Raw genomic sequence first — 25,420 nt, forward strand, 5'->3', positions numbered from 1 at the left:
AGGGGATGATTCTGCCTCGCTGACAGCCCTGGGCAAGGTCTGGAGATTGGGGTTGCCGTGGCTGCTGGGGCACCCCTGGCAGGTGGGTGGAGGCCACTGCGCGAGGCCCTGTGTAAGGGTGCAACCCCGGATGCCACTGGAGTCCCAGTGGGAGAGCTGTGGGCAGGGGCTTGGCGCACGGCAGCTACCACACAGCAAGCGCCCATCGAGAGCGTTTGCTCTGCGGGGCATTAAGGAGCAGCCATCTTGGCCTGGGGGCAGTTCAGCCTGGCCAGACGCTGAGAGGAGCCCGCTGTGGTTAGTATCTGGAGGGGTGCCCTCTCCTCCCTCTCTCCTGATTGGCATAATTTACACCCCGTCCCCCTCCCGCTTGCCTGCGGGTGCCACCAGGCTGCCTGCTCCAGCTTTGCCACCTGTGACTTCTGCTTGCTGCTCTGGAATGTGGGCGCTGCCCTCGCGCTGCACGGGCGTCCTGCCCACTCACTGTCTCTCCGCCTTCCAGAACTGAGCATGCAGAATTCCGAGGGTGGATCCGATTCACCTGCATCCGTGGCTCTGCGTCCAGCGGCAGCAGCAGCCCAGCCTGTGCCAGCATCCCCTCAGGTAACAGTGCCCTGCCATTGGGGCCATTCTGGTACAAACCAGGGGCCACTGCGTGGACACATGCCCCGTGGTTTTGAAAAACACTTGAATTAACAAAAAGAAAAAAGGAAAGTGTGTGTGTGGTGCTAGGGACTGAACTTGGGGTGCTCCACCACTGAGCTACACGCCTAGCCCTTTTTGTTTTGAGACAGAGTCTCATGCAGTTGCCGAGGCTGGCCTCCAACTTGCTATGCTCCTGCCTCCGTCTTCCACGTAGCTGAGATTGCAGGGGTGCACCATTGTGCCCATCAGAGAGAGAGAACTGTATTTTTGTAAATAGACTTCCTAGCCCCAAGACCACTACTGCAGAACAGGCACCCCGTGTGACATGACCTGGCCTTTGCCCTTGCCATACAGGTCCTGACAAGAACAGCGGTAATATATACTGAGTAAGAAGCACCCCGAGTCTGACTCGAATCAGTCTCATACCTTTCAATGGACGCTTTCTCGTACCTTGGAAATGACTCTTACACAGAAAGACTTTGTGCCTGAGGCAAAAAGTAAGTTAGGATTCTCAGGATTTGGCTCGAGCACTAGGAGGTGAATCTGTGGTTTAAAATTGGCAGAGGGAGGCTCTCAGGGTCGGGCGCGGCCTCAGGGTGTCTCCCGCAGCTTGAAATAGTCAGGAAGCTCCCGTGGGCCAAGGGGCCTAGACCACAGGGAACAGACTGGAAGCTTGTGTACGCGCACAGAGGCCCTTGGTGGCCTCAGGACCACCCACAATGGACGACTTCGCAGGAGCACGGCAAGAAGAGTGATTAAGGGGAGAGAAGCACAGTCCAGCAGAAAGGGCCAGGCAATGCCGGAACAGCCCGTCCAGTTAGAATGGACCGTCAGATGCGCTCAGCCAAGAAGGGAAGGCCTTTGGAGCCCCTCTGGGGGTACAGATGGGCCTGAGCAGATGCCGCCATCCTGCAAGTTGAACCTAATTGACTCGTTTTCCTGCACCCTTGAGCCAGCCCCCAGAAGGGTCAGCAGCCCCCGCCCCTGGCTGCCTCGGCCCTGTGGCCAAGCCCCTCTCCCAGGCACCCCTCTCCTGGGTGGACTCCGCCCTGAATATCGCATCCTCGCGGGCCAAGGGGCTGCCTGGGCTCCTCTTCTTGCCCCACGTGCATCTGGCAGCACCCTCCCCTGCCCTCCTGCCTCCCGCCCGTCCCTGCCCTGGGGGACATAGGCTACTTGTGTCTGCTGAGGGCCCTCCTGTCCTCACAGCGCACAGCCTGCCCTCAGGTCATCGTGCCTCAGGTGAGTGCGACAGTGCACTCCTCCGGCCTCCTGACCATCGCTGTCCACCCCAGGCCTGGCAGGTACCCAGGCGGCCGAGGCCTGGGCTTCAACCCTTATTTCAGTCTTGTTTAATTTCTGTGTAAATGGCCACGCCGCAGCCCAGCTCGCCACTGCCACGTCCGACAGCTTAGCGTTGGTGGCAAAAGAAAACCATGATGCTCTTTCTCTTTTGTTTGAGATGAGGTCTCACTGTGTTGCCCAGGCTGACCCCAAATTCCTGGGCTCAAGTCTCCTGTCTCAGCCTCCCAAGACACTGGGATCACGCTGTGCGCTAGCACGCTTAGCTTAACACTTAACATCAGTCAACTTCTCGTCTAAGGTGAAATTTACAAAATATAAAATTAACCATTTTAAAGTGAAGAATTCCGTAGTTTTTAGTGTATTCACAGCATTGTACAAGCATCACCTCTGTCTAGTTCTAGAACATTCCATGACCCCCCCATTAATAGTAACTTCCCTTCCTCTTTCCTCAGCCCCCAGCACCCCCGAGTCTGCATCCTGTTCTGGACATTTTCTGTCAGTGGAGTCGCAAGCTTTGTGCCTGTTAGTGTCCGAGGTTCACTGAGCATGAGGTCCTCAGGTCCAACCGCCCAGCAGCTGTGTCACCTCCATCAGAGACGGTGCAGCATGCGGGGGCCACCTTCAGTTGTCCCCTCGCCTGTGGGCAGCTGAGCCATGGGTATTGTTTGGTCTCTAGTTGTGACCACAGAGGCCAGCCAGGTCCTGAGGGCGGCAGTCCACAGGGCCAGCACACTGGAGTCCTCAGTAGGGCCTGGCTCACCCTGCAGTGACGTCCTTGAACACTAGAGGACAGTGCATCCTTGCTCATCACCACCCCGTAGTGCCCTCGTGGGAAGACATTCAGTGCCCTCGTGGGAAGACACCAGAACCCCGCTTCTAGCGGACACTGAGTTCTGTCCTCTCGACCCTTCATTTCTCACGTGGGAGGCTGCGTAGTGGAGTCGGGCAGTGGGGCCCACATGGTGGAGACGGGCAGCGGGGGACCCACGTGATGGGAAACCTACACACAAGTCCTGGCTCTAGAATTCGGTGTGCAGAGGCGTGGGTGTGGCCAGACCACTCTGAGTGGGGACGGGCCCAGTGTGGCCTGCACAGCCACAGGGGCAGCAAAGCCCTCGCCCCGGGCTGGGGAGTGGAGGCTGTCAGGGCTCCTTCCTCACCCAGGGGTCCCCTCGGTCCCCTCGGTGTGAGGAGGGCCAGTGGCTCCGCAGGCTGCGGGGCGGGTGGAGGGGCCTGTGCTTCTGTGTGTGCCTGTGCGTGGCCGCGTGTTCACACTCGTGTACGTCCTTGACGTTGCGGCTGCACACGTTCTGGCCGTGGGTCCTGCCGTCCTCCCAGTCAGGCCTTCGAGTGGGGTGAAGCGGGGCGGGCGGCTCTCGGTGGGGGGCTCTCGTGGAGTCGTGGGGAGCTGGCGCGACTCACTGTGCTCTCTCCCTTCCTTCCAGAGGGTGCTGGTCCAGGCGGCGGGCTCTGCTCCCAAAGGGACCCCGATGCAGCCCATCTCCCTCCCCAGAGTGCAGCAAGTGCCACAGCAGGTAAGGATGGCCCGGCCTCCCTGACCTAGAGGGCGAGCGCTCTGAGGGCAGGCCGTTCTGGGGCGGTGCTCCTTTCTATCTGTCTCTTCCGGAAGCTCTGTAAGGAAATTATAAAATGCTTTTGCTGCAGATGGTGCTGCATCAAGCCGAGAAAGATGGTGGGTTTGGGTTCATTCGTAAATTCAGCACATGTTTGGGAGCTGGGGACACCCGGCGCCTGTGAGTGGAGCCCAGGGACACCCCGCCTGGGGAGCCCACCCCCAGCACGTGCTGCAGCCCAGGCAGGGGAGGAGGCGACGCTCTGCCCGGCTGCACGCCTCAGAAGGCAGCTCGCCAGCCCTGGCTGAGCTCGGGGCGGTCAGCGGATGACAGGAAGCCAAAGACCACCTCTTTGGGTCCTGTGGGCCTGACCACTCAGCCCTGTCATTGTAGCCACGGCAGAAGCCGTCATAAAGCATGGGTAGGAACGGGCACGGCTGAGTGGGAATAAAACTTCGTTGACAGCGGGACGCAGCGCACCTGTGACCCATCACTAGGGAGGCTGAGGCGGGAGGATGGCGAACTCAAGATCAGCCTCAGCAATTTAGCAAGGCCCTAAACAACTTAGCACGACCCAGTCTCAAAACAAAAAATAAAAAGGGATGAGGATGTGCTCAGTGGGTAAGCCCCTCTGGTTTTGATCCCCAGTACCTGCCCCAACGCCTAAAAGTCTTCATTTACAAAAACACCAGTAGGCCAGACCTGCCCTCAGACCGGAGTTCCTGCCCCGACCTGCAGCCAGTGGAAGGTGCCTGTCAGTCCTGAGTCTCCAGAGCTGGAGAGGACTGCAGGTCCCAGGGCAGAGGCTCCGGGCAGGCTCAGGGGGACCCAGGGCCTCAGCAAAGTCTCTGCCCTCGGTTTCTCTCTGCCAGGCCCTCCCTCGGACCTTGAGGGAGGAGACACAAAGACCAGTGTGTGACTCTGGAAGCTTCCCTGCCCCAGCTGTCTGTGGGCAAGGAGGGCTTCCTGATGACACTTGTGCATTTCACCTGGTCCCCAGGCTTCTGCCCCCTCCCCAGGGATACCACGCAGCATGTGTTGGCCCTGGAGCTTGTTCCCTAAGTAAATACCAGCTGGGGCGTCAGCGCCCCCGTAGCTGCTCCCAGAAACCAGGCACAGCTCTGAGGAGCCATAGCAGCTGTCGGCTGCGGGCCCCAGGATCCTGGATGTCCGTCGCGCTCGCGTTCTCTGGAAGGCTGTGCCCTGGAAGCGCCCACGTAACCCAAGCACGTGTTGTTTCAGGTCCAGCCCGTGCAGCACGTGTACCCCGCGCAGGTGCAGTACGTGGAAGGGGGAGACGCCGTCTATGCCAACGGAGCCATGTGCGTACCTTCTGGATCCCGGCGGCCTGCTGCCCGCCCCCTCCCACCTGCATGTGTGTGTACAGACTCTTGTCCACATCAAGCCCAGTGTCCAGACATGGCAGTTAGCTAGCGAGATCGAAATAAACACACAGACTCAGTTACCTTTTTCTATGACCAGGTCCGAGACGGCTCCCCTCTCTGGTTCCCTCCTCTAACCGCCCGGCAGGGCAGCAAGGATTACTCAGGGCTAGCAGGAGAGAGAGAGAGGGAGCACGCCAGGGAGTAGCCTTTTATTGGGGAACAAGAAATTCAGGGGAGAATTCCATCCAATGAAGGTTGAAGGGGGGGGCCGCACTCCAAGGTCAGGGTCAGTGATTGGGCCCCCGGGGTCAGTGGTCAGTCACACCCCCACAGGGACGGGCTCTCTCAACAGGAGAGGGCCGGGGAAGCTCCGACACAGCCAGAAGCCTCAGACCCTGACCGGGAGTCACCCAGTCACGTGTGAGAATGGCTCCCGACAGTGTCCCAGTCCTGTGGAGGTTTCAGCAACCACAGACCTTTATTAGGGGGAGGTGCCGGGGATTGAACTCAGGGCACTCCACCACTGAGCCCTCCCCAGCCCTATTTTGTATTTTATTTAGAGATAGGGTCTACCTGAGTTGCTTGGCGCCTTGCCGTTACTGAGGCTGGCTTTGAACTCATGATCCTCCTGCTCCAGCCTCCTGAGCCACTGGGATTATAGGTGTGGCCACCACACTGAGCCAACCACAGACCTTTGTGCTTTTAACTTCTAGAAACATCTGTCTCCAAAAACAAAACCAAAAACAACTCTAACTTCTAAGTTTAAGATTGGGACTTCTAAAGTTTTCTGCTCTGTGTGATGCTGGGGACAGAAAATCACACATCCCCTGTGAGCTCAGGGGCTGGAGAGAGAAGGCCTTCCGCTTGCTGTGTGTCTGGATGTCCCTTCATCCTGCGGGGACGGTGCTGAGGGCTCAGCTGTGGCACCACAGCACACAGAGACGCGGTGACTGTGCAAAGTTGGCAGAGTTGAAACAAGTTCCGTGGGCCGTACCCAGTTCATGTCCCTGGTTTCAGCATTATACTGGAGTTATGCAGGATGCCACCTTGGGACACTACGCCTCCAGGAGGCCAGAGGGCCCTTGCCACTGACCTTTACCCACCAATAAGCAAACATGACCACTGGCCACCTTCTTAATGACCAGCATCCCCCAAGAGTAACTTAAGACATCTGAGTCTGGACACACCAGGTTCACCCTGATCCAGATGGCGAAGGCATGTCGGGCGCACGCTCGGCTCCCTGGAAATTCTTTGTATGATACACTTTCATTTTTTAATGGTTTCGGTTTTGAGATAATCATGGACTCATAGGAAGTCACAAAATTAGTCACAGAGCCCCAGCTTGCCACGGGGGGGTGGGGGGGGAATCTCCAGTGACTGCAGGACACCCAGGCTGGGGACTTGACACTGGGCAGCCGCGTCAGCCTGCTCACCCTCTCCGGTCTTTACACACCTTCATCTGCAGTCCGTGTGCGCAGCACGTGTGTGCAAACCCACATGTGAGTGTGCGCATGGCTCTGTGCATTCTCACCCCGTGGTGTCAGTTCGTGGAACCCCAACCACAGACATGGCCGCTGCGTCCCCCCAGGGCCCTTCCACGCGTGCCCATCCCCCACTTACAGCTCGGGACGTCGGAGGTCCTGAATGTCTCAGTCGATGGCCTCGAGCTTTGTGTCGCTTTTGAACTTCACAGGCCACGTCTGGATGGCTCTGTCCGCTCGGCCGCGTGGGCTACAGCTCTCCCGTGAAGCGCCGCTGGGTTTCTTTGACACCCACTCAGATGGGGGTGTGGTGGCCCAGGGCCCAGGGAGACTCCTCTCTCTCTGCAGACGGACGGCCTACGCCTACAACCCGGAGCCTCAGATGTTCGCCCCCAGCAGCGCGGCTTCTTACTTCGAGGCCCCGGGGGGTGCCCAGGTGACGGTGGCAGCCTCGTCCCCACCAGCAGTCCCCTCCCACAGCATGGTGGGCATCACCATGGATGTTGGGGGGAGCCCCCTGGTGTCCAGCGCAGGAGCCTACCTCATCCACGGGGGAATGGACGGCACGCGACACTCCCTGGCCCACACTGCCCGGTCCTCACCAGCCACGGTATGTACGAGGCCCGGCCCGCAGGGTAGACCGCGCTAGACGGCAGCAACGGGGATGGTGAGTAGGAGGCGGCCCACGGGCCTGGGAGACGCCACCACGCAGACCGGCCCGGGAACCCCAGGCAGTAGCGCAGGCTGCCTGAACCATAGCTCCTTGTTGGTAAAAAGAGGGGGCGTCGCAGGTCACGGGCTCTTGTGAAACTGGAACATGAGAAAGCCTCTCCCTGCGGGTGGGTGTGCCGCGGTGGTCTTCTTGCTGTCACCTTCACGTCGTTGTCCTGGTCAGCCTCCGTCCTTAGCAAAAGTGCCCTGACCCAGAGGAGGCCCCTGAGGACAGCTGCAGGCCCCAGCGCCCCGTCGTCCTGCAGGGCCTTTCACAACTCGGTTTTCAGTGTTGACTTTTGTCTCGTGTGTGGTTCTAAACTCACGGAGTAGAACTGGCCTTGGCGCACGGTCCCACGGGGTTTGACACGTGTCGGTCTGTGCAGTCGTCCTCCGTCCAGACCCACTGAAAGCTGCCCCAAGAAGCCCACCACCCTGGTGACCACCAGTCCGCTCCCTGTCACCATGGGGTGATCTTGGGGGTGTGCCGCGCACAGGGGATTGTGCGGTGGGTGACCTGCGGAGACAGTGTCTCTTGCTCGGCCGGGGCCTCGGTTCCGCCGGGCCCTGCGAGGAGGCGAGCTGGTTCTCTGTGGCCGAGGAGTTTTGTACCCGGCAGTCACTGGAGTGTGTGGCCTCCCACGAGGGCCACACCAGGCTCCACTGGGGGCCCTGGTGAAGCCCGCAGCCCCGTCCCCAGGCACAGGCTAGGTGTGGGCGCGTGTGTCCTCCTGGGTGGGAACCTCGAGGGGAGTCCTGCTCACAGGCAGGCGCAGGCGTGGCTTTGCCAGTCCCTGGGCTCTGCCTCACCAGCACCCAGGTCGTCCCTCCTAGGAGGCGTGCCCTGGCCTTGCTGTATCTGCAGCTTGAGGCTTCTTGCAGGTGACACTGGCCAGTTGCCACTCATGTGTGACCTGCCTCTCCTGTGGGCTCTCGGGGACGAACCAGTTCAAGTCGTTTTTGTCATTTTCGCCGGGTTGGTTGTTCCCTTACTGTTGAACTCAGAGGGCTCTTCTATGCTCTGGATCCGCGTCCCCTGTCAGAGATGCTCTGCGGAAGTCTCCCCAGCCTGTGGTGTGCCACTGTCATCTATGTTGATTATACAGAGAAAAAAAATTTTCAATTTTACTCAAATTCATTTTCTCAGTCTTTCTCTTTGGGTTTGTACTTTTGGTGTCCTGAGACTCTGCCACCTGCAGCCTCCTTCTCCCCTGATGTCCTGTGAAGGCGCGTAGTGTCACACTTTAAGACAGGAGCTACAGGCTGATTGCCTGTCTTGCACGTTGTTCCAGCCTCACTGTTGAAAGCCGAAAAATAAAAACAAACAAAGAGCCATCCTTTCTTCTTTGGGTTGCTTTTATACCTTTGTCCAACATCAGTGGGCCACCCTGCTTCAGGGTGTCTGCCCTGATCCTCGGATCCATGTGCCTGTCCATCGCCAGCAGCCCCCGGCCGGGCCACCACAGCTGGGCAGGAGGTGTGTGATTGCGTGTCGCTGCTCCCTCGGCGCGTGCTGCTGGTGTGTGAACTGAAAGGTTCTATGAGACTTTCTTTTTTTTTAATCTTTTTTTATAGTGATAGATGGACACAATGCCTTTGTTTATTTTTATGTGGTACCGGCGATCAAGCCCAGCTCCTCACACACGCCAGGCAAGAACTCTGCCACTGAGCTGCAGCCCAGCCTCTCTGGGTCTTAGGTCAACTTATCTACAGATGGAGAAATGCTACTGGACTTTGACTAATTGTGTCCAGTCTGTCCATCAGTTTGGGGAAATTAACATCTCTACTACGCTGAGTCTTCTGATCCATTATTTAAATTCTTTGAATTCACTCGTCAGCATTTTGTGATTTTCAACATATGGATCCTCCATGTGCTTCTTAGATTCATCCCTAGAGCCTCAGGGTTTTGAACCTACTGTGAGTCAGAGCAATTTTGGAATTTCAGTTTCCAACTGCTCATTACTAAATATGCGGTTCTTGGCCATTGGTGTTGTATTCTGCAGCCTTGCTGAACACACCGTTTCGTTCTATTTTTATTGTCTGAAAATATAAGCGCTTTTCCCTTCCCTTCCACCGGTGCCCCTTCCTTCCTCTCGACCTGGCCCTGCCAGGACTCCAGTCGGCGCGAGCGGGGATGGAAGCCCGGGTGTCCTGCCCGGCAACCTCGGGACCCTGGGGAGCCTCGGGCGCCTCGGGCCTGCTGCTGAGCCTGGCCGATTCCCAGGTCCTCCCGGGGCCTCTACTGCTAGTTTCTGGGTGTCTCTTTGAACAGACGTAGAATTCTGTGAGACGCTCGTTCTTGGCTGACAGGGTCGCCGTCTCTCTCCTGCACAGCGTGGAAGGAGGGATCGCCCTGACGGACTGTCACCTGGGCAGTGCCTTCTTATTTTGGTGTGAGGCTAATCTCCTCAACTAGAAAGTGACAGTCTGGTCTTGTCCCCGTTCCCTGGGTCTGGGTGTGTGTGGGTCACCCTGACTTCAGCGAGGCTCTGAGTCTGCTGTTCTCTCTTCCTGCCTCCGAGTGACTCCCAGAACCCAGTGCTGAGGGCAGGCACAGCCCTGGCCTCTGCCCTGGAGAGAAGCCACCTGTTTCCTAGGGGCTGTGACACTGTGGGATGTGCTTGCTGCTCATCCAAGGTGTACCAGCTTGTGCCCAGCCCCATCAGCAGCCAGAGCCTGGGTGGCCACGGGGGCCAGGCGTGCCTCAAGGACTGGCCGGGAGGGACTTGGTGTTGGGCTTTATTGACTAGAACCTGTCCTCGCAGCCTGCGTTGACGTCCAGGCGTGGGGCAGGCTTGGCCTTGGAACAGACACCAGCTTGTCTGGGCTGGGGCCACGGTCCCCCCATGAGCAGCCTCGGGGTGCCCTCTCCAGCAGCCCTGTGGAAGCCGGAGAGCTGTTGGGACCTGCCTCCCGGGTCCACAGCTGTCCCAGCTGCTTTGGAATAATTGAAGTTTTAAACCAGTTAGAAATCTAGGAGCAGGCGTGGTCTGTCCCTCCCTCTCCCACATGTCCCTCCAGTCACCGTGGGTACCATCTCCCAGCTGAGAATCGGAGCCCCTCTACCGCGCACACTGCGTTGTCCCTTGACTTGTTTGGCATGGAGACACCTCATGAGGACAGCTCCGAGACCCACGGGATCGTCCAGGAGCAAGGGACAGCCCCGAGAAGCAGCAGAAGCCCAGGCTCCGCTCTGACCCTGACGCCTGCCGATCGTTCACCTCGAGGTTTTGTGTCATGAGACTTTAAATTAATCCTGAAAATAGCCTGGAGACTGAAGCAGGGCCCCCTGCAGCCCCTGTGGCTGGCCGCCTGGTGGCACACTGATGGCCTAGGTGGTCAGTGTTGGGTGGAAGCCTTCTGATGTCCTTTTTTAGCCACACGAGCCCAGTAGCTACCTGAGGGGGTGCTCTCACAGAGGCCTCGGCCCGGGGCTCTGTCCAGGGAAGGACGCAGGACACTGCAGCCTGAGGAGGAGCCCCCCCAGCTGGCAGCTGCCTCGGAGGGACCCAGAGACCACACACGAGACCACGCCAGACCACAGCCCCACAGGGCTCCCGGGGCTGACGAGGACAAAGGGGCTTAGAGTGGAACCTCTGGCCACGAGCAGGAGGGTGTCCTGGTGCCCTGCCCAGGAGTCCCAGTCAACGTCACAGCCCCGGCAGAGGGATATCTCTGGGTGTTGAGATGAACCAGAAACTGGGGAGAGGCCCAGCACCTCCCCCGGGGATTCATCCTGACTTCCGAGACTCCTGGTGGCCCTGCATGGCAGATGGCAGGACAGGCTCCTCCAGGGAGAGCTGGGTGGGGACCCTGGTCCTTCCGCTGCCTCAGCTGTAAGCAGAACCTCTCTGAAGCCCTGAGGCCCTGGCTCCGGTGTGCAGCATCCCTGCGAGTTCGCCCTGCCCTCTTCCTACCTGCGTGAGGAAGTCGTTACGTACAGGAGAGCTGGGACCGCGGCGGCCAGCCTGCAGGACACTCAGGGTCTTCTTCAGAACCTGGTCCTCGACCCCAGTATCCACAGTGGGCTGTGGTGTGGCTCACGGTGGGCACTTCCCTGGCGCGTGCGAGGCCCTGGGTTCCATCCCTAGGACTTTCAAAGAAAAGAAAAGAGCCGGTATTTTTGGCCTGAACTGCTGGATGCCAGCTCTCCAGGACCCAGCCTGAGACGTGCCATGACGTCACCTGGAGTGATCTTCACCTGTGTCGTCAGGGCAGCCACCTGCTTCCACGCCCAGCTGGCCCTGGCCACCACCCGCCACACCCACCACACCTGCACCAGTTTCCTGTTTGGCTCTTACTCCATGTTCTGCTGCTTATAACTCGGGGCCACAGATGGGGCTCGTTGGCCTCACGTTCTGGTCTGAGGTCAAGGTCCCACATCTGGGGGTGGCCTCCATGCTGGCAGAGAGCCGGCATGATACAGGATGTCACCTGGTGAGGGACAGAGAGAGCAGGAGATCCAGCCAAATAGGCCCTGGTGGCAGACCCACTCTGGAGGTGACCGCTAACCCACAAGTGGCTAGTCCAGTCACCAGGGGAGAGCCCTCTTGACACCTCATCTCAACCCTGGATTGAAGCCGAATCTGGCGTCTGGAAAGGTGGTCCTGAGAAGTCAGCCGTGTGGGATCCGGGCCGCCACAGCAGGCACAGGATGTGGCGTGTTCTGTTGGGCTGGTTTGGAAGGAGGGCCGTGGAGCACTGAACGCTGAACTCAAGTAGCTAAAGTGGCCAGTCATGGAGGCGAATGTGGAAGTGCCCAGGTGAACCTGAAAGGCTGCACACCGGTCCCCCACCAACGCCTCCTGGGCCAGGCAGGTGCAGACACACAGAGCAAGAATGCCTGTCGCCCTCTCAGCCCCGAGCCCCACGGGTCCCTCCCACCTGTACCAGGACGTCCAGCTTTTCCCTTTTCTAACCTGATTCTAAGACTTGTCCCTCTGCCCTCATCTTCCAATTGTCCCTCCCCCTGTGAAAGCATTCTGAATTTTTTAATAAAGAACCTTGAGGGTTCTGCTCATAACGTATTTAAACTTTTATTAGCTCCTTCTATGGTAACGTGGCTAAGCTGTATTTTTGAACAGATGGTCAGCTGCAGCGAGTCTAACAGCAGGCCCCTGTCTCTCTGGTCTCCTGTCTGGGTCTTTGGGACCATTGTCCACTCCTACTGCTGACGACTCTCCCGGGAGGCAGGGCCCTGTCACCCAGTACCAAATCCTGGCAAACCCAGCCTGGTGATGCCTTGTCAGCTACAGACACAGCTGGACTGTGGCAGAGGGACCCTCCCTAGGAGGCTTGCTCAGTGGGGTTATTAGAAGTAGAATGTTCATTTTTCACACACTGATGAGTTTGGAGAAAGAGTGACTTCCATGCTTCTAGAGTGGCAGCCTGTGCCTTCATTACCACTCCAGGCCCAAGGGCGAGGGGCCCAGAGAAGCCCCCAGGCTTACTGTAAGACAGCTAGTGGGATGTTGGTCAGTTGTCTGGGGGGCTCTGGAAGCTCATTCTCTCTGCCAACCCTGCCAGGTCTTGAGATGCTGTATCCCAGGCTTTATTGAGATTTTTGATGTGTGTATTCGTGTCTTTCATCAAATATGGGACTTTCCAACCATCGTATCTTCAAATGGATTTTCAAGTCTGTGATTTCAGTTTGGTTCCTCTTTGTGATGTACCTCCTTGTGGATATTCTCTATGTGGCAAGACTGCGTTCTCCTGGTCTCTGTGAGTCCTTGGAGCACATACAAACAGTAGCCTTAAACTCCTTGCGTCATAAAGACAACGTCTGAGCTTCCCCAGGTGGCTCTGTTTGTTCCCTTTTTGTCGGTGCCTGGGCCGTACTTTCTTGTTGGCTTGTGCACTTGGTAGATTTCTGCGGAGGACTGGATATCTTTAATGTTAAAAGGGGAAACTCGGGCCGGGGTTGTGGCTCAGTAGTTGAGCACTTGCCTTGTGTGTATGAGGCACCACATAAATAAGTAAAATAAAGGTATGAAAATAAGTAAATAAGGGGGCAACTCTGGATTTTGGATCTGTCCTCTCCAGGGTTTATCATTGCTGTGTGTAGTTGTTGTGGACTGTTTATCAGGCTTCCTGGACCGCTTTTGTGAAATCTGTGCATGCTGTCGTGGGGGCCCCTGGGATTTCCATTTGGTCAGCCAGTGATGTCACAGAGGTTCCCTTACAGGCCAAGTTTCAGCTGTTTCTTGGTGAAGGATCCACCTGGTTGCTATAAACTTTTTTGAATTTCCAGACTTTGGATAAAGTTGGGTACAGTGGGGTTTGCCCATTTATTCAGGACTTTGGTGGAGACCTGGTCCTTGCTCTATTCTGCCTTTCTCACTGATGTCACTTACATATTGTAACGTGCCTGAGTGTGAAGAGCTTCTTGATATGGTGTCAGGTTCCATACTGCAATGCCACAACTGACCAGTGCAGCCAAACTAGCAGATTCTGGCGAGGGGTGATGGGAGATTAGAAAAAATAGAGAGTCACACACGCAGATCTTGAAGATAAAGCTGGGATCTGGTGGAGCACTGCTCTCTGATGGGGAAGCAGGTCTAAAGAATTACCCCAGCAATCTTTATTCTATGTCTCATTAAGCAGATTAAAGACTATGCAAGCATTATTCTTTGTACTCATGAAAGTTACAGACTTAGCAACAGTTACATTCTACAGTTTCAATGTACAATGTTAGGAGCATTGTGCAGCTCTCAAGAAAGTCCACTGTTTAAAGTTACTAATTCTCAGGCAGATTCAGGAGCAGTGGAACTGGCAAACCATTGTGGTTATCTTAGCAAGGAAGTTCCTTCGTTCCCAGGAGCTGTGTGCCTGAGAGCAAGGTCGAGGCTGATAAGACTCTAGCAACAGAGTGTCCCCATGGAGAGCATTGCCATAGCAACCAGGCATCCTACACCTTGGCCCAGAAACCTTCCAGTCACCAAGCATGCCACAGCCATGGAGTCCTCAGGGACCCCAGTCTCAGACACTGGTCTCCCAATCACTGTCACTGCTCTCCACATTTCTCCCTTTTTTATTTTTTAAATGCAAGTGATGGATCAAGACTTGAAGCCATTTAATTCTCTTGGGAAGATTTGGCATCCTATTGTTACAATACTAAAGAGAATTAGTAACAAACATATAATTCCAAAAATGTACCAGAGTGAATGTTTTAATATATTCCAGGGATTAAAGCCTTTTAAATCATTAAGTATTTGATACCAAGCCATGCAGGATCCATAGAATCAATCCAACTCTCTTGAATGTCCTGGATATGCTGATGTAATCCAATAAGATCCAGGCTATCATTATTTTTCTGCCAAAAGCCCAATAGATGGTTTTTAATGTTCTCCCAGTCCCACTGATAGGTTTGTATTACAGCAACACTTATCTACAGTTGGCATGGCAACAAGTTTTTGTCTAAATTTAAGGGAAGCAAGTTTATTTCCAATATAAATAACTGTAGCTTCTAAAGCATTTAATTTTTGGTTCTATCTTATCATCAATATTTGCTTGATTTTGCAAAGTTTTTGAAGTATTTTGTGCTAAATTCTCAACAAATTGAGCATTATGTATATTATTGGATAAAGCTATGGCATTAGTGATGCCAGAATCTAAAATAGAAATCAAAGCAACTACTCCAAATACTTTTCGGTCAAGAGCATGGCATTGTCTTTTTAACTGAGCATGAATTTGCTGTAAAACATGAAATCCAGTATCTGAATTCCAGGGCTCAGAAATATTAGCTGGAGTCATAATAAAAAAAAGGTTGTCTTAATACTGCAATGCCTTGTCCTTTATTATATCTAGTAATATAGTTTGTTAAGGTGCAATTATAGCAAGTTAGATGATATTTTTCTCTTATCCTGTTTACTATAACATTTCCAGTAATGAAAATATAAGGGGAATTGTACCCAGGCTCGCAAGCCATAACAAGGAGCCACTTCACGTCCTTACTGACATGATCAGATAAAGGAGTGCCAGTAAAGTTAACGAAATCTGAGGCAGCTATCAAGTATCAAACACCTTTTGTATGCCACCACCACTGGAGGTTAGAATGTTACTTATAAATCCTCCAGGGGTTGTGAGCTTTTGATACAAATGCCTTCCATCACCTTTACTAGACCAATCCAAGATGTATTCATTACTGCTATAAATGTTATGACATACTGGCCAAGTGTTGGCACAATCTATCCATTTAGGAAAGGCACCCAAATATGTAATAGTATGATTAGGACAATAAGGTAAAGAAGGGTGTTCTGTAGGGAGCACAGTCACATCACTGGGTAGTCCCATTTTCATAAGTGTCTGAATATATTTAGTTATAGCCCAAGGGCCAGTAATGTTGGCTACCTTGGTTCCCCCATATGCTGACTTACCTCCTGGGGCCACCTTTAAACAGCCAGTATTGTCACTGTGGGAACAATACGTAGGTAAGCTCCCACTGAATCCAGAATAATTCAATTCAATTGAACGTAATATGTACATCTGAAAATCCTCCCATCATGTGTGTCATTGGTAAATAGAGTACAGATTCTCCAGTCCACACAGCTGGGTAAACTAAAGGCGGATCTGGAAAGTAAGTTCAGTAAGTGTCCCCAACAACATTACTTACTCTCAGCTTAGTAAAGTCAACGTGGCCGGAAGCATTGTGTCAGGAGATTTAATATTGCCCCATTGATTTACCATCTGTTCAGCCTGGTGCGTCAGATTCTTCAAATGTCCCCATGTTGGCAAACCTGCCTTCTGGGTTCATTGGGTTCTCTGTCTCTTCTTCCTCAACCTATCGTTCTTGGTGGGTATCAGAATCAACACTTCCGGTGTCAATTTCTGTCGTTTGAACTGGGGTTCAAGGCTCTCCATGATGATGACGAATAGCTCGTTCAGGAACCCAAATAGGATGAGTTGCACTTTCTGGAAAAACGACAAGCATGACCTCTACCCCACCTAATCACTGGATCTGGTCCATTCCCCTGTCCCGTTTGTAAGTTTTTCCACCAGACCAGAGCGGCCAGGCCTCCGTTGTATGAGCCACATGTCTCTCAGCAGCAGTGCGACCCTCAGCATCACAATTCAAAAAATTTAATAAATAGAGCATGATTTAAACAATTTTATGGGGCTCTAGCTCCCCCTTTTTGTATTTGTAACTGTAATTTTATAGTTAATATAGCTCACTCCACATTAGCCTGGCCCTGAGGGTTGTAGGTAAGCCAGTTCGGTGTTCAATACGGTATTGATCACAAAATTGTTGAAAAAATGAACTAGTATAGGCTAGAGCATTATCAGTTTTAATTTGTAATGGACAGCCCAGCTCTGCCAGAGCAGCCAGTGGGAAATGACTTGATGTGAAATTTTTAATGGCCAGGAAAATTTTAAGAAGTCACCTGCTAGGCAGGTAGGGCTTGTCAAAGCCAATGTTGTAGAACTGGGAAAGGGCACACGACGGAAGGAGGCTCAGTTTCTTTTCTTTCTTTCTTTCTTTTTTTTAACAAAATTATGAAATGAAGTTAAAAAATTTCAGAGGAGAATGAACAAGGTGGAGCCATTTAATAACTTTTAAAGACTGCCGTATGGCCCTATAGGGGTATGAGAAGTAGGAAACATCAACCCGCGCATAGGCTCCTGCAAATTAATTCTAGTAAGTTGTGCAGTTTTGTGGCAGTTTCAACTTTGATTAATGTAGCCCTTGCCTCTGTAGTAAGCTGTTAAGGAGAGGCCGCAGAGGGATCTCCACTGATTCATCCAACAGAGGGCTCAAATCTGTGTAGATAACTGTGAGCTATGCCTTTACCAAACATATCGCCTATTAACTTTGGAAAATCAATTTGTAAGTTTTGTGGCTGAATCATGCATCTATAATTAGGCTGCCCAAATATGAAAAGGAGAGGCCTTTTGTACTTTTGTAAGGCACTAACAAATGACAGTTATAAAGTTTATAAGGAAAATATAAAATGAAATTTAATAAGAGTAAGATCATATTTAGATTGTACAATAGCTATGAGCCATGATTTTTTTGTAATCCCAAACTTTTATTTAGTTATATATTATATTTTATGTTTCCTATTTATTTTAAGATCACAGTAATTTTTATAACAAAAATCTATCTTTTGAACTTAACTTTAAATGAACTTTAGTGGTTATCTTAACATGGAATCAGGTGAGAGGCAGAGCCTTAAACTCACGTGAGTTGGCCTCTTGACAAATCTTGAGTATAGTGTTTTATTTTTGAAAAATAATTTTAATATTTTTCTTAAATATTATACAGTTTTTATATAATTTTTGAGTCTATGAATCAGTTAACATAATTTAATATTACATCTGAAATATAAATCAAACAAGTCAAGAGAGCCTGTAACACTTTTGTGGGAGAGAGGCAAAATATCATTATTTCTCATACTGTGAAATTTTAAATAAAATAGGCTCTCTTCATTGTTTATTAAAAATATATTTGAATTTACTCTCAGTGTAGAGAGTAACACAAAATTTTATAATATATGACAAATTAAGTTTACCTAGTTACAAAATATTAAGATCACATAAATAAATTTTAACTAAATTTGTTATTTTTATAATACACCACTGTTATAGAGAAGTTAAATTTGGAGAACACCAGCTTTGTAAAAATGTTTTTCTAACCCTTATATTTAAAAGACTTGTATATGAACACTCTTTGTATATAAAGAAACCAGTTAACAGTGCCACAATTACACAGTTGTCCTTAAATTAACCAAGTTAAACATTTGAAAAAAAATTTAGAATCTGAAATGTAACATAATACTCTAAAATAATAGTTTATCAGAATTGGACAAATAATAATTTTTAAGACCTATTTTCTGATAGAACTTCACAGACATGAGAAATTGTCTTGATAAGTAAGAACAATTTAATGTTCTAAGAAATCCTAGGACTGGGGTTGTGGCTCAGCGGTAGAGTGCTTCCTAACATGCACGAGGCACTGGGTTCGATCCTCAGCACCAAATAAATATAAAATAAAGATATTGTGTCCACCTAAAACTAAAAAATAAATTTTAAAAAAAAGGGGAAATCCTTATTACTTTAACATATAGAGGATTAAACTTTGGTTTAAATTAGTACATTAGTATTTTACTTGTGTCTGGGGAAAAAATCAATATCTTTTTTCAACCCCTTTTTGGAAACTTAATTAATTATGGGTAGCTATCCTTTGAATTAGAGACAACTGTCCTAAGAAGTATGGCTGCTTATTCTTGAAATGTGACAAATATTTGTGAAAAGAACAGCTTTTCCTAGTCTGTTTTCATAAGCAAATTCCATGCCAGAGACCTTGTTCAAAACTCTTTAGCCTCATAGATGAGGAAATTTTTTTTTTTTTAAATAGAAAACAGCCTTAAATAACTTTAACTGTACTAATTACATATAACCAGTTTAGTCACCACAGACTCTTTGAGATCTACCCTTTCAAACCGTTTATCTGTTTCCCTTCACAGGCATTTTTATATCTTTATCCTAGCTGTTGATCCCTTTATTGTATTTTATTTTATTTTTAGTTGTAGGTGGACATGAATTCTTTGTTTTATTTATTGTATGTGGTGCTGTGGTGCTGAGGATCAAACCCAGCACCTCATACATGCGAGGCAAGCGCTCCACCTCTAAGCTAGACCCCCCAGCCCCATGTTGATTCCTTTTTAATTTCACATTTTGAAATAATTGTTATAAAATTTCTGAATTATTTCCAATTACTCCTCTTAATAAGATGAAATAGGGCTGGGGTTGAGGCTCAGTGTTAGAGCACTCACCTAGCACTGTTCGATCCCCAACACCACATATAATTAAATAAATAGATAGATAGATAGATAGATAGATAGATAAAGTTTTGTTCAACTACAACTAAAAAATAAATATTAAAAAAGATGAAATAATTGGTGCTGTTTACAATATTTCAATTGAAACACAGTTAAAACTTTTTGGATCTTTACATATAGAATCATACCTGTTAGAACTTTAACTCTTAGTACATTTTTTTTTAAGTGAAGACCCAGAAACAAAGTAATCTTAAACTTTTGTGTAAAATTTATCCATTTGAGAAAACACACTCATGAAGATTAATCCCATGTATGTCAAATCTAATTTACTCATATTAATTGTAAAATAAAAATTTAAGAAAAATGTATTTAACTGTAGTATCCATCTCTTTCCTGTTGAAGAAAAATCCTAGAAGCAATGGATATCACATTACATTTTAGACATTTTTTAGAAATCAAGACTTTATTGTCTGGCCACCTAGAAAAAATTGTGAGCTAGCATTTTAAAAACATCTATATTTTTATCTGGTTATTTAATTTGAATTAAGTTATTTGGATCCATATCCTTATATAAATTTCAATTGATGAGCACTCATTTGTCTAAATGCCAATTTTGATACCATGTACATAATATTTAGACATAGGACGGGCCTGTATAATTGGAAATGCCAGGTATAAAATCCAACAGCTGTGATGGAAACTAAAATCAAAGGTTTCAGATAGCCAGCTATTTGTACATGATGGTTATCAGATTTATTCCCAACATCACCATGTCTACATCCTTCTAATAATTTATTAAAAGAAATTTTTGAATGTATTAGAGCTAACCCTGGAGAAATTGGCCTCTGAACAAAGACAGAATGTAAAAACCTGTATAATTAGATAAAATAAGACTGATCAGAAAAATATATTAACTTATGTAGAATATTTAAAAACTTACGTGGCCGCAATACTAACTTCTTCATCAGGTCACAGTGTACTTTTAAGTGCATTGTAAGTTCTTAAGTACTAATGGGAGGGTCTCCTCATCTGCGATTGAAGAAGTTCCCCTGTGTCTGGATCCCTTCGGACTACCAACTGCTGTGACCTGCATGGCCAAACTAGCAGATTCTGGCGAGGGGTGATGGGAGATTAGAAAAAATAGAGAGTCACACACGCAGATCTTGAAGATAAAGCTGGGATCTGGTGGAGCACTGCTCTCTGATGGGGAAGCAGGTCTAAAGAATTACCCCAGCAATCTTTATTCTATGTCTCATTAAGCAGATTAAAGACTATGCAAGCATTATTCTTTGTACTCATGAAAGTTACAGACTTAGCAACAGTTACATTCTACAGTTTCAATGTACAATGTTAGGAGCATTGTGCAGCTCTCAAGAAAGTCCACTGTTTAAAGTTACTAATTCTCAGGCAGATTCAGGAGCAGTGGAACTGGCAAACCATTGTGGTTATCTTAGCAAGGAAGTTCCTTCGTTCCCAGGAGCTGTGTGCCTGAGAGCAAGGTCGAGGCTGATAAGACTCTAGCAACAGAGTGTCCCCATGGAGAGCATTGCCATAGCAACCAGGCATCCTACACCTTGGCCCAGAAACCTTCCAGTCACCAAGCATGCCACAGCCATGGAGTCCTCAGGGACCCCCGTCTCAGACACTGGTCTCCACACTGTCATCGGTGATATCTGGTACCAGCCAGAGAGGATACCAGAGCTCTGTAAGAAACTGCCAGTTGTCGCAGTTTGGTGTAGTATCCAGTAAAGATGTCCAGGACTGCCTGGAACGTCAAGTAAGTCATGTTTCTCTTAGGGCTGCACATCTCAAACAGCAGACTGTGGACTGGGACTGTGGCTCAGTGGAAGGGCACTTGCCTAGCATGTGTGAGGCACTGGGTTCAAGTCTCAGCACCATATATAAACAAATAAATAAAATAAAGGTCCATCAACAACTAAAAATATATTTTAAAATTTTTTTTAAAAAAAATCAACAGCAGACGTGACAGTGCAGAGGCGGGCATGGGGCTCGTGTTCTGCTCAGCTGCAGAGAGACTTGGGGAGACAGAAACGAGCCCTTCTTCTCATGTGCTTTGGGAAATATGGCTATTCTTCATTTTAAAGGGTTATCGATGTTAACCAGTGACGGGTTTATTATTTTTAAATGAATTAATACTTTTTAAATTTCCCTTTACAATTTTTAAAATGGGAAATATTGATAGATTTAACTCTTTTAAAGAGCTCTTTAGTGGGGCAGGGTGTCACTCGACTTTAATAGTGCAGAGGAAACAATGGAGTAAAACGTGGAAGGCCGCCCTACAGGAAGATGTGTGACCTCTTTCCTGGTGCTGGGCACTGCACAGGCCACCCCACCCCACAGGGCCACTTCCCGAGGGTGGACAGGGCGGGTAGAGCCACTCGGGCCCAGCGCAGGTCAGGCTGGCTCCAGGCCCGGGAGCTCTGTGCCTTCCCACTGCCGTCGAGGCGGTATGCCTCCCGCTCGCTGTGCCTGGGGCTGAGGGGTGGGGACAGTCCGCCTTCCGCCTTCCCTGCTGCTCCATGGCACCTTCAGGGTGACCGTGGTGTCCTCTCCGGCTGGTAGCACATGTCGCTGATGACAAATTGGGAGATGCCGTTGCCTGCTGCCTCCCCCAGCCCAGGACCCCTCCCTGAAGTCCACCCTCTTGCTGTTCCCAGGGACGCTGAGGCCTCTGCCTTCCCAGCTGTTCCGGGGGTGGGAGAGGAGCTTTAGGCTCCTGCCCTTCCTCGTAGCCCCTGCCTGTCATGGTGGCCACAGCACATTCTAAACACCCAGTTTCCAGATAGGAATCGGGGTCACATTCAAAACGTGTAAATGTGGTGGCAGCTGTGCAGCTGGGTGTTCCCTCCCGTCCTCCTGAGCACATACCTGTCCCCCGTGCCCACCGCCTGGTCCTCAGAGCCCCAGGAAGACCGCTTTCTCCAGGAAGCCCTCACAGTAGCCAGGCCCTCCCGCAGGTCTGTCCTCCACGCCTCCGTCTCTGCACAGCATGGATCCATAGGTGGTCAGGGGTCAACTTCTGGGCCTGCAGGGGCCCAGGGCCTGGCAGGGCCTGTGTCTCTGGCCTCGTTGGTATTTTCACAAAGCATCCAGCTCTGGGCTTTGCAACCGGTTGGGCTGGCCCAGATGTCAGCGTGGCCATCCACCCTCGCGCGATTACCTGACCCTCCCGAGCAGCAGATGTGGTGGGGGAGGCGTGTGGGGACGGCGACGCTGGCTTTGCTGACACTTCCTCTGTGGCTGTGTATTAATCTGGTCTGCATGCGCACGTGCAGGGCTGTGTCCGGATGCCGCACCAGGCTGCGGGGCGCGGCTCCGCTGCTCCTGTCCCTCAGGCTCTGGTGCATGTGCTGCAGGAGGTGGCCTCGGCTCTGCTCGCCACTGTGGACGGACCTCCCGTCCTGGGTCGAGCCCCTCCCTGAAGTCGGAGGGGCTTGAGTTTGGGTGTTGGCAGAAGGCAGGTCGGGGCTGATGCTAACCATCTGATCTCCTTTTTTTCCTTCCACTTTGTTTTGTTTTGTTTTGTTTCTGCACATTTTCTTTAGCTTGAAATGGCGATTGAAAACCTCCAAAAAAGCGAAGGAATCACACCACACAAAAGCGGCTTACTCAACAGCCATGTAAGTGTGTGTCCGCCTGCGCTCCGCCCGCTCGCCCGCTCTGCCCGCTCTGCTCGCAGCTCTCCAGACCCTTTAAAAGCAAATAGTGAGGTGACATCTGAAGAGTGCCAGGAGGGGGGGTCAGACCACAATTCCAGCCAAGCCACCTCCCACAGCCAGGGACGTGCACTGGGGTGCGGCCCCGGGGGAGCGCCTGCCTGGCACCTGGGAGGCCAGGTTCATCCCAGCACTGTGAAATAGAGGGACCTGGTGGTGGCACACGGCCTGGGCTTCCCTGGGGCCAGCCACTACTGAGCTTGGAGACTCTAGCAGTGCCTGGAAGGTAAGCCGCAGTGTGCCAGGTCAAAAATGAAATGACCCTAAAATAAGCTGCAGAAAGAGGGACAGGAGTGCTGCAGAGACTCTTGGCTCTTGTTCCTGGGGTCAGCTCTTTGTAGAAACGGTGATTGGAGAAAAGTGTAAAGCAAGTTACTCCTGCTGACTTTAGCTCCATGGCTTTCCTCCTCCGCTGCCCCTGGGGAGGAAATGGACTTCAGGCCAGTCCAGGAGCCCTGACTGTCCCTGCCTGGGCAGCCGTGTGGCTGGCCAGGCCTGAAGGAGGGGCTGGCTTAGTGCTCCATGGCAGGACAGTTAGGAGGGAAGCTCCTGTCCCCACAGGGCCCTCTCACTTTTCTTCAAGTGCTCCCGTCAGGTTTGCCCGAAGTGGGAAGCGGGTGTGGCATTTTAGAGTTGGCACCTGCCCCTGAGCTCAGAGCATGCCTCTGGCCGTCGGCCACTGGACAGGATTTTTTCCTGAGAACCCAACTTTGAAGGGAAAAAGGTTTCACCTTTGGTCAAACCCAGTCCTGACCATGACTCAGGACTTCCTTGCATCTAGAGAAGCGTCCCCAAGCTGGGTCTGGGGGTGGTGCAGGTGTGGCCAGCGGCTCCAGGCAGCCCCTCGAGCATCTCAGAAGCCTGTCACTGTAGGCAAGAGCCATGTGTCCTTCCACCAGGGGCTCAGGCACGAATAGAAACAGAGAAGGCCCTGCTCAGCACCCACCCCCTGCAGGGGGAGTGGAAGGTGGCCCTGGACGATGTCCTGCCTTGGACAGGGCCTAGAGGGAGGAATGCTGAGAGGAAGCTTCAGAAGGGCACAGGCGAGGAGCCGGCAGGCAGCAGCGACCTGGGGACTGGAGGAGAGAGCGCTGCAGAGGAGGGTGGGCGTGTGTCGTGGGAGGTTGACCGGTGGCCAGCAAGCCACACGGCCCGGCGTCCTGGCTGCTGGGAAGATGGGCTGCTTCCCTCCAGCATGGTTCTGAGTTGACTTTCCCGGCAGAGAACTCTGCCCTGGCGGTGCCCCGGTGGGGATCTGCCCTGGGTCCTTTCTTCCACGGTGGTCCGCAGACACTGGCTTGGGCAGGAGTGAACAAGCCTGGATCTTGACCTGGCCAGCCAGAGCGCCAGAGGGCAGGGTCAGCTAAGCCGGCCCGTCGTGCGCCAGGTCCTCCGCCAGGTCCTCTGCCAGGCCACATGCGCTCACCACAGCCTCCCTGGGCTGCCTGGGCTGGGGTGGCTCCTGTGGTGGGCAGTGGCCTTCTAGAAGTGCTTGGGGGTGTCAGCCCTGCCCCTGGGCAGCCCGGCCTGGGGAGACGGGCCCATGTTCTGGTGGCCTTGCAGCGATCACCCCCTCAGGGACCCTGGCCAGATCAGGGAGCCTCACCGGTGGCAAGACCTTACCTGTGTTCTGCTGCCACACAGTGACACCAGTCAGCCTCTGCTGTGCGCAGGGCACTAGCCAGGTCAGTACTGAACAAAGCAGAGGGGAAACACTCCGAGGAGCCCAGCACTGCAGGGCAGAAGATGAGAAGTGCGGAGGCCACACCCAGCGCCCTCCTTGTGCCCAGGCCCCCCGGGGGCTGCCAGAGGAGCTGGTTCGTTGGCGCGCCTGCAGCCATGCTTCCTCGATGCCCGAGTCAGACAAGCAGCGTCTCCCAGACCCAGCTGGGCGCCTGGGGGCTGCCCACTCCCCCCACTGGGGGCTGGGACCCAGGAGGCCTGCAGGGCCCAGGAAGCTGCTCCCCACTGGAAGAGTCCATCCAGGCAGAACCAAACCGCATAGCACCCCCAAAGGAGGCGGCCCAGGTGGGCCCCATTGGGCAGAGCACGGAACAGGGAGCGGCCTCTGTGCAGGGAAGAGGCAAAGGAGGAGGCGCCACTGAGCAGCTGCCGTGGGCCACCACAGCACAGGGAGCACCCGGCCTCTCCAGAGGCTGTGTCCCCGCGGCCAGCTGACACTGGGACCCCACAGCGAAGCCGTCCCTGTCCAATAAGATGTGCTCTTAGCGTTTCCACACCCTGGGGAAGGGTGAGGGCTTCAGATGAGTGGTTCCGATCACTGGGCTTTTGTGTTTTAAATCAAGAAACAAATAATCAAAGGTCCTTTAGCTGCCACCTGGTGTCCAGGTGTGGGCTGGCATGATGGCAGCTGTACCCCGCAGGCCGGACTCTGCCGCGCCACGGGGCGCCTGTGGGAGCCGCTGCCCTGCTGTAACACGGGGTGTGGCTGCACGCAGTCCATGACCCGCGGGTGGCACTGTCGGGCCTGTGGCCTCGCAGCTCGGCCTGGCAGGAGCCCGGTGCAGGAGGACCACTCCCCTCGTGGCCAGGTGTGGACAAGAGAGGGGCCCCACGACCCCCAGGAGAGCACAATAGGGACCTAAGACCTCCCACCAGGCCTGGCTCCCCATCGTCCAGCCAGAGACCAGGCCTGACCCCGTCCCCAGGTCCCAACTCGGGCAGCGCCCTTGTCCAAAGCCTGCTTCCCGCCAGCGAGACAGGCTCCTGGCAGGGACTAGTGTTCCTGTCGCCCACTCTGCCACCTGCCCGCTCCCCGACTCCACCCTCACCCGTCTACCCACT

At 52.2% G+C, this 25,420-nt stretch overlaps 1 protein-coding gene across 3 annotated transcripts in view; it reads left to right on the forward strand.

The window, feature by feature from the left end:
* The first annotated feature begins 510 nt into the window (after positions 1–510).
* The window catches only part of Rfx2 (regulatory factor X2), a 43,701-nt gene continuing 18,791 nt past the window's right edge, over positions 511–25,420 (forward strand). For 2 of the 3 annotated variants that reach the window (XM_076871951.2, XM_076871960.2), the window contains exons 1-4: positions 511–603; positions 3,396–3,485; positions 4,767–4,846; positions 6,739–7,000. In XM_076871951.2, the coding sequence (XP_076728066.1) occupies positions 511–603; positions 3,396–3,485; positions 4,767–4,846; positions 6,739–7,000 (525 nt within the window). Of the gene's footprint in view, positions 604–3,395; positions 3,486–4,766; positions 4,847–6,738; positions 7,001–22,444; positions 22,520–25,420 lie in introns of all 3 variants that reach the window. The other variant, XM_076871968.2, reaches the window with a different exon arrangement.

This window comes from Callospermophilus lateralis, chromosome 1 (assembly GCF_048772815.1).
Source record: "Callospermophilus lateralis isolate mCalLat2 chromosome 1, mCalLat2.hap1, whole genome shotgun sequence".
NCBI lineage: Eukaryota > Metazoa > Chordata > Mammalia > Rodentia > Sciuridae > Callospermophilus > Callospermophilus lateralis.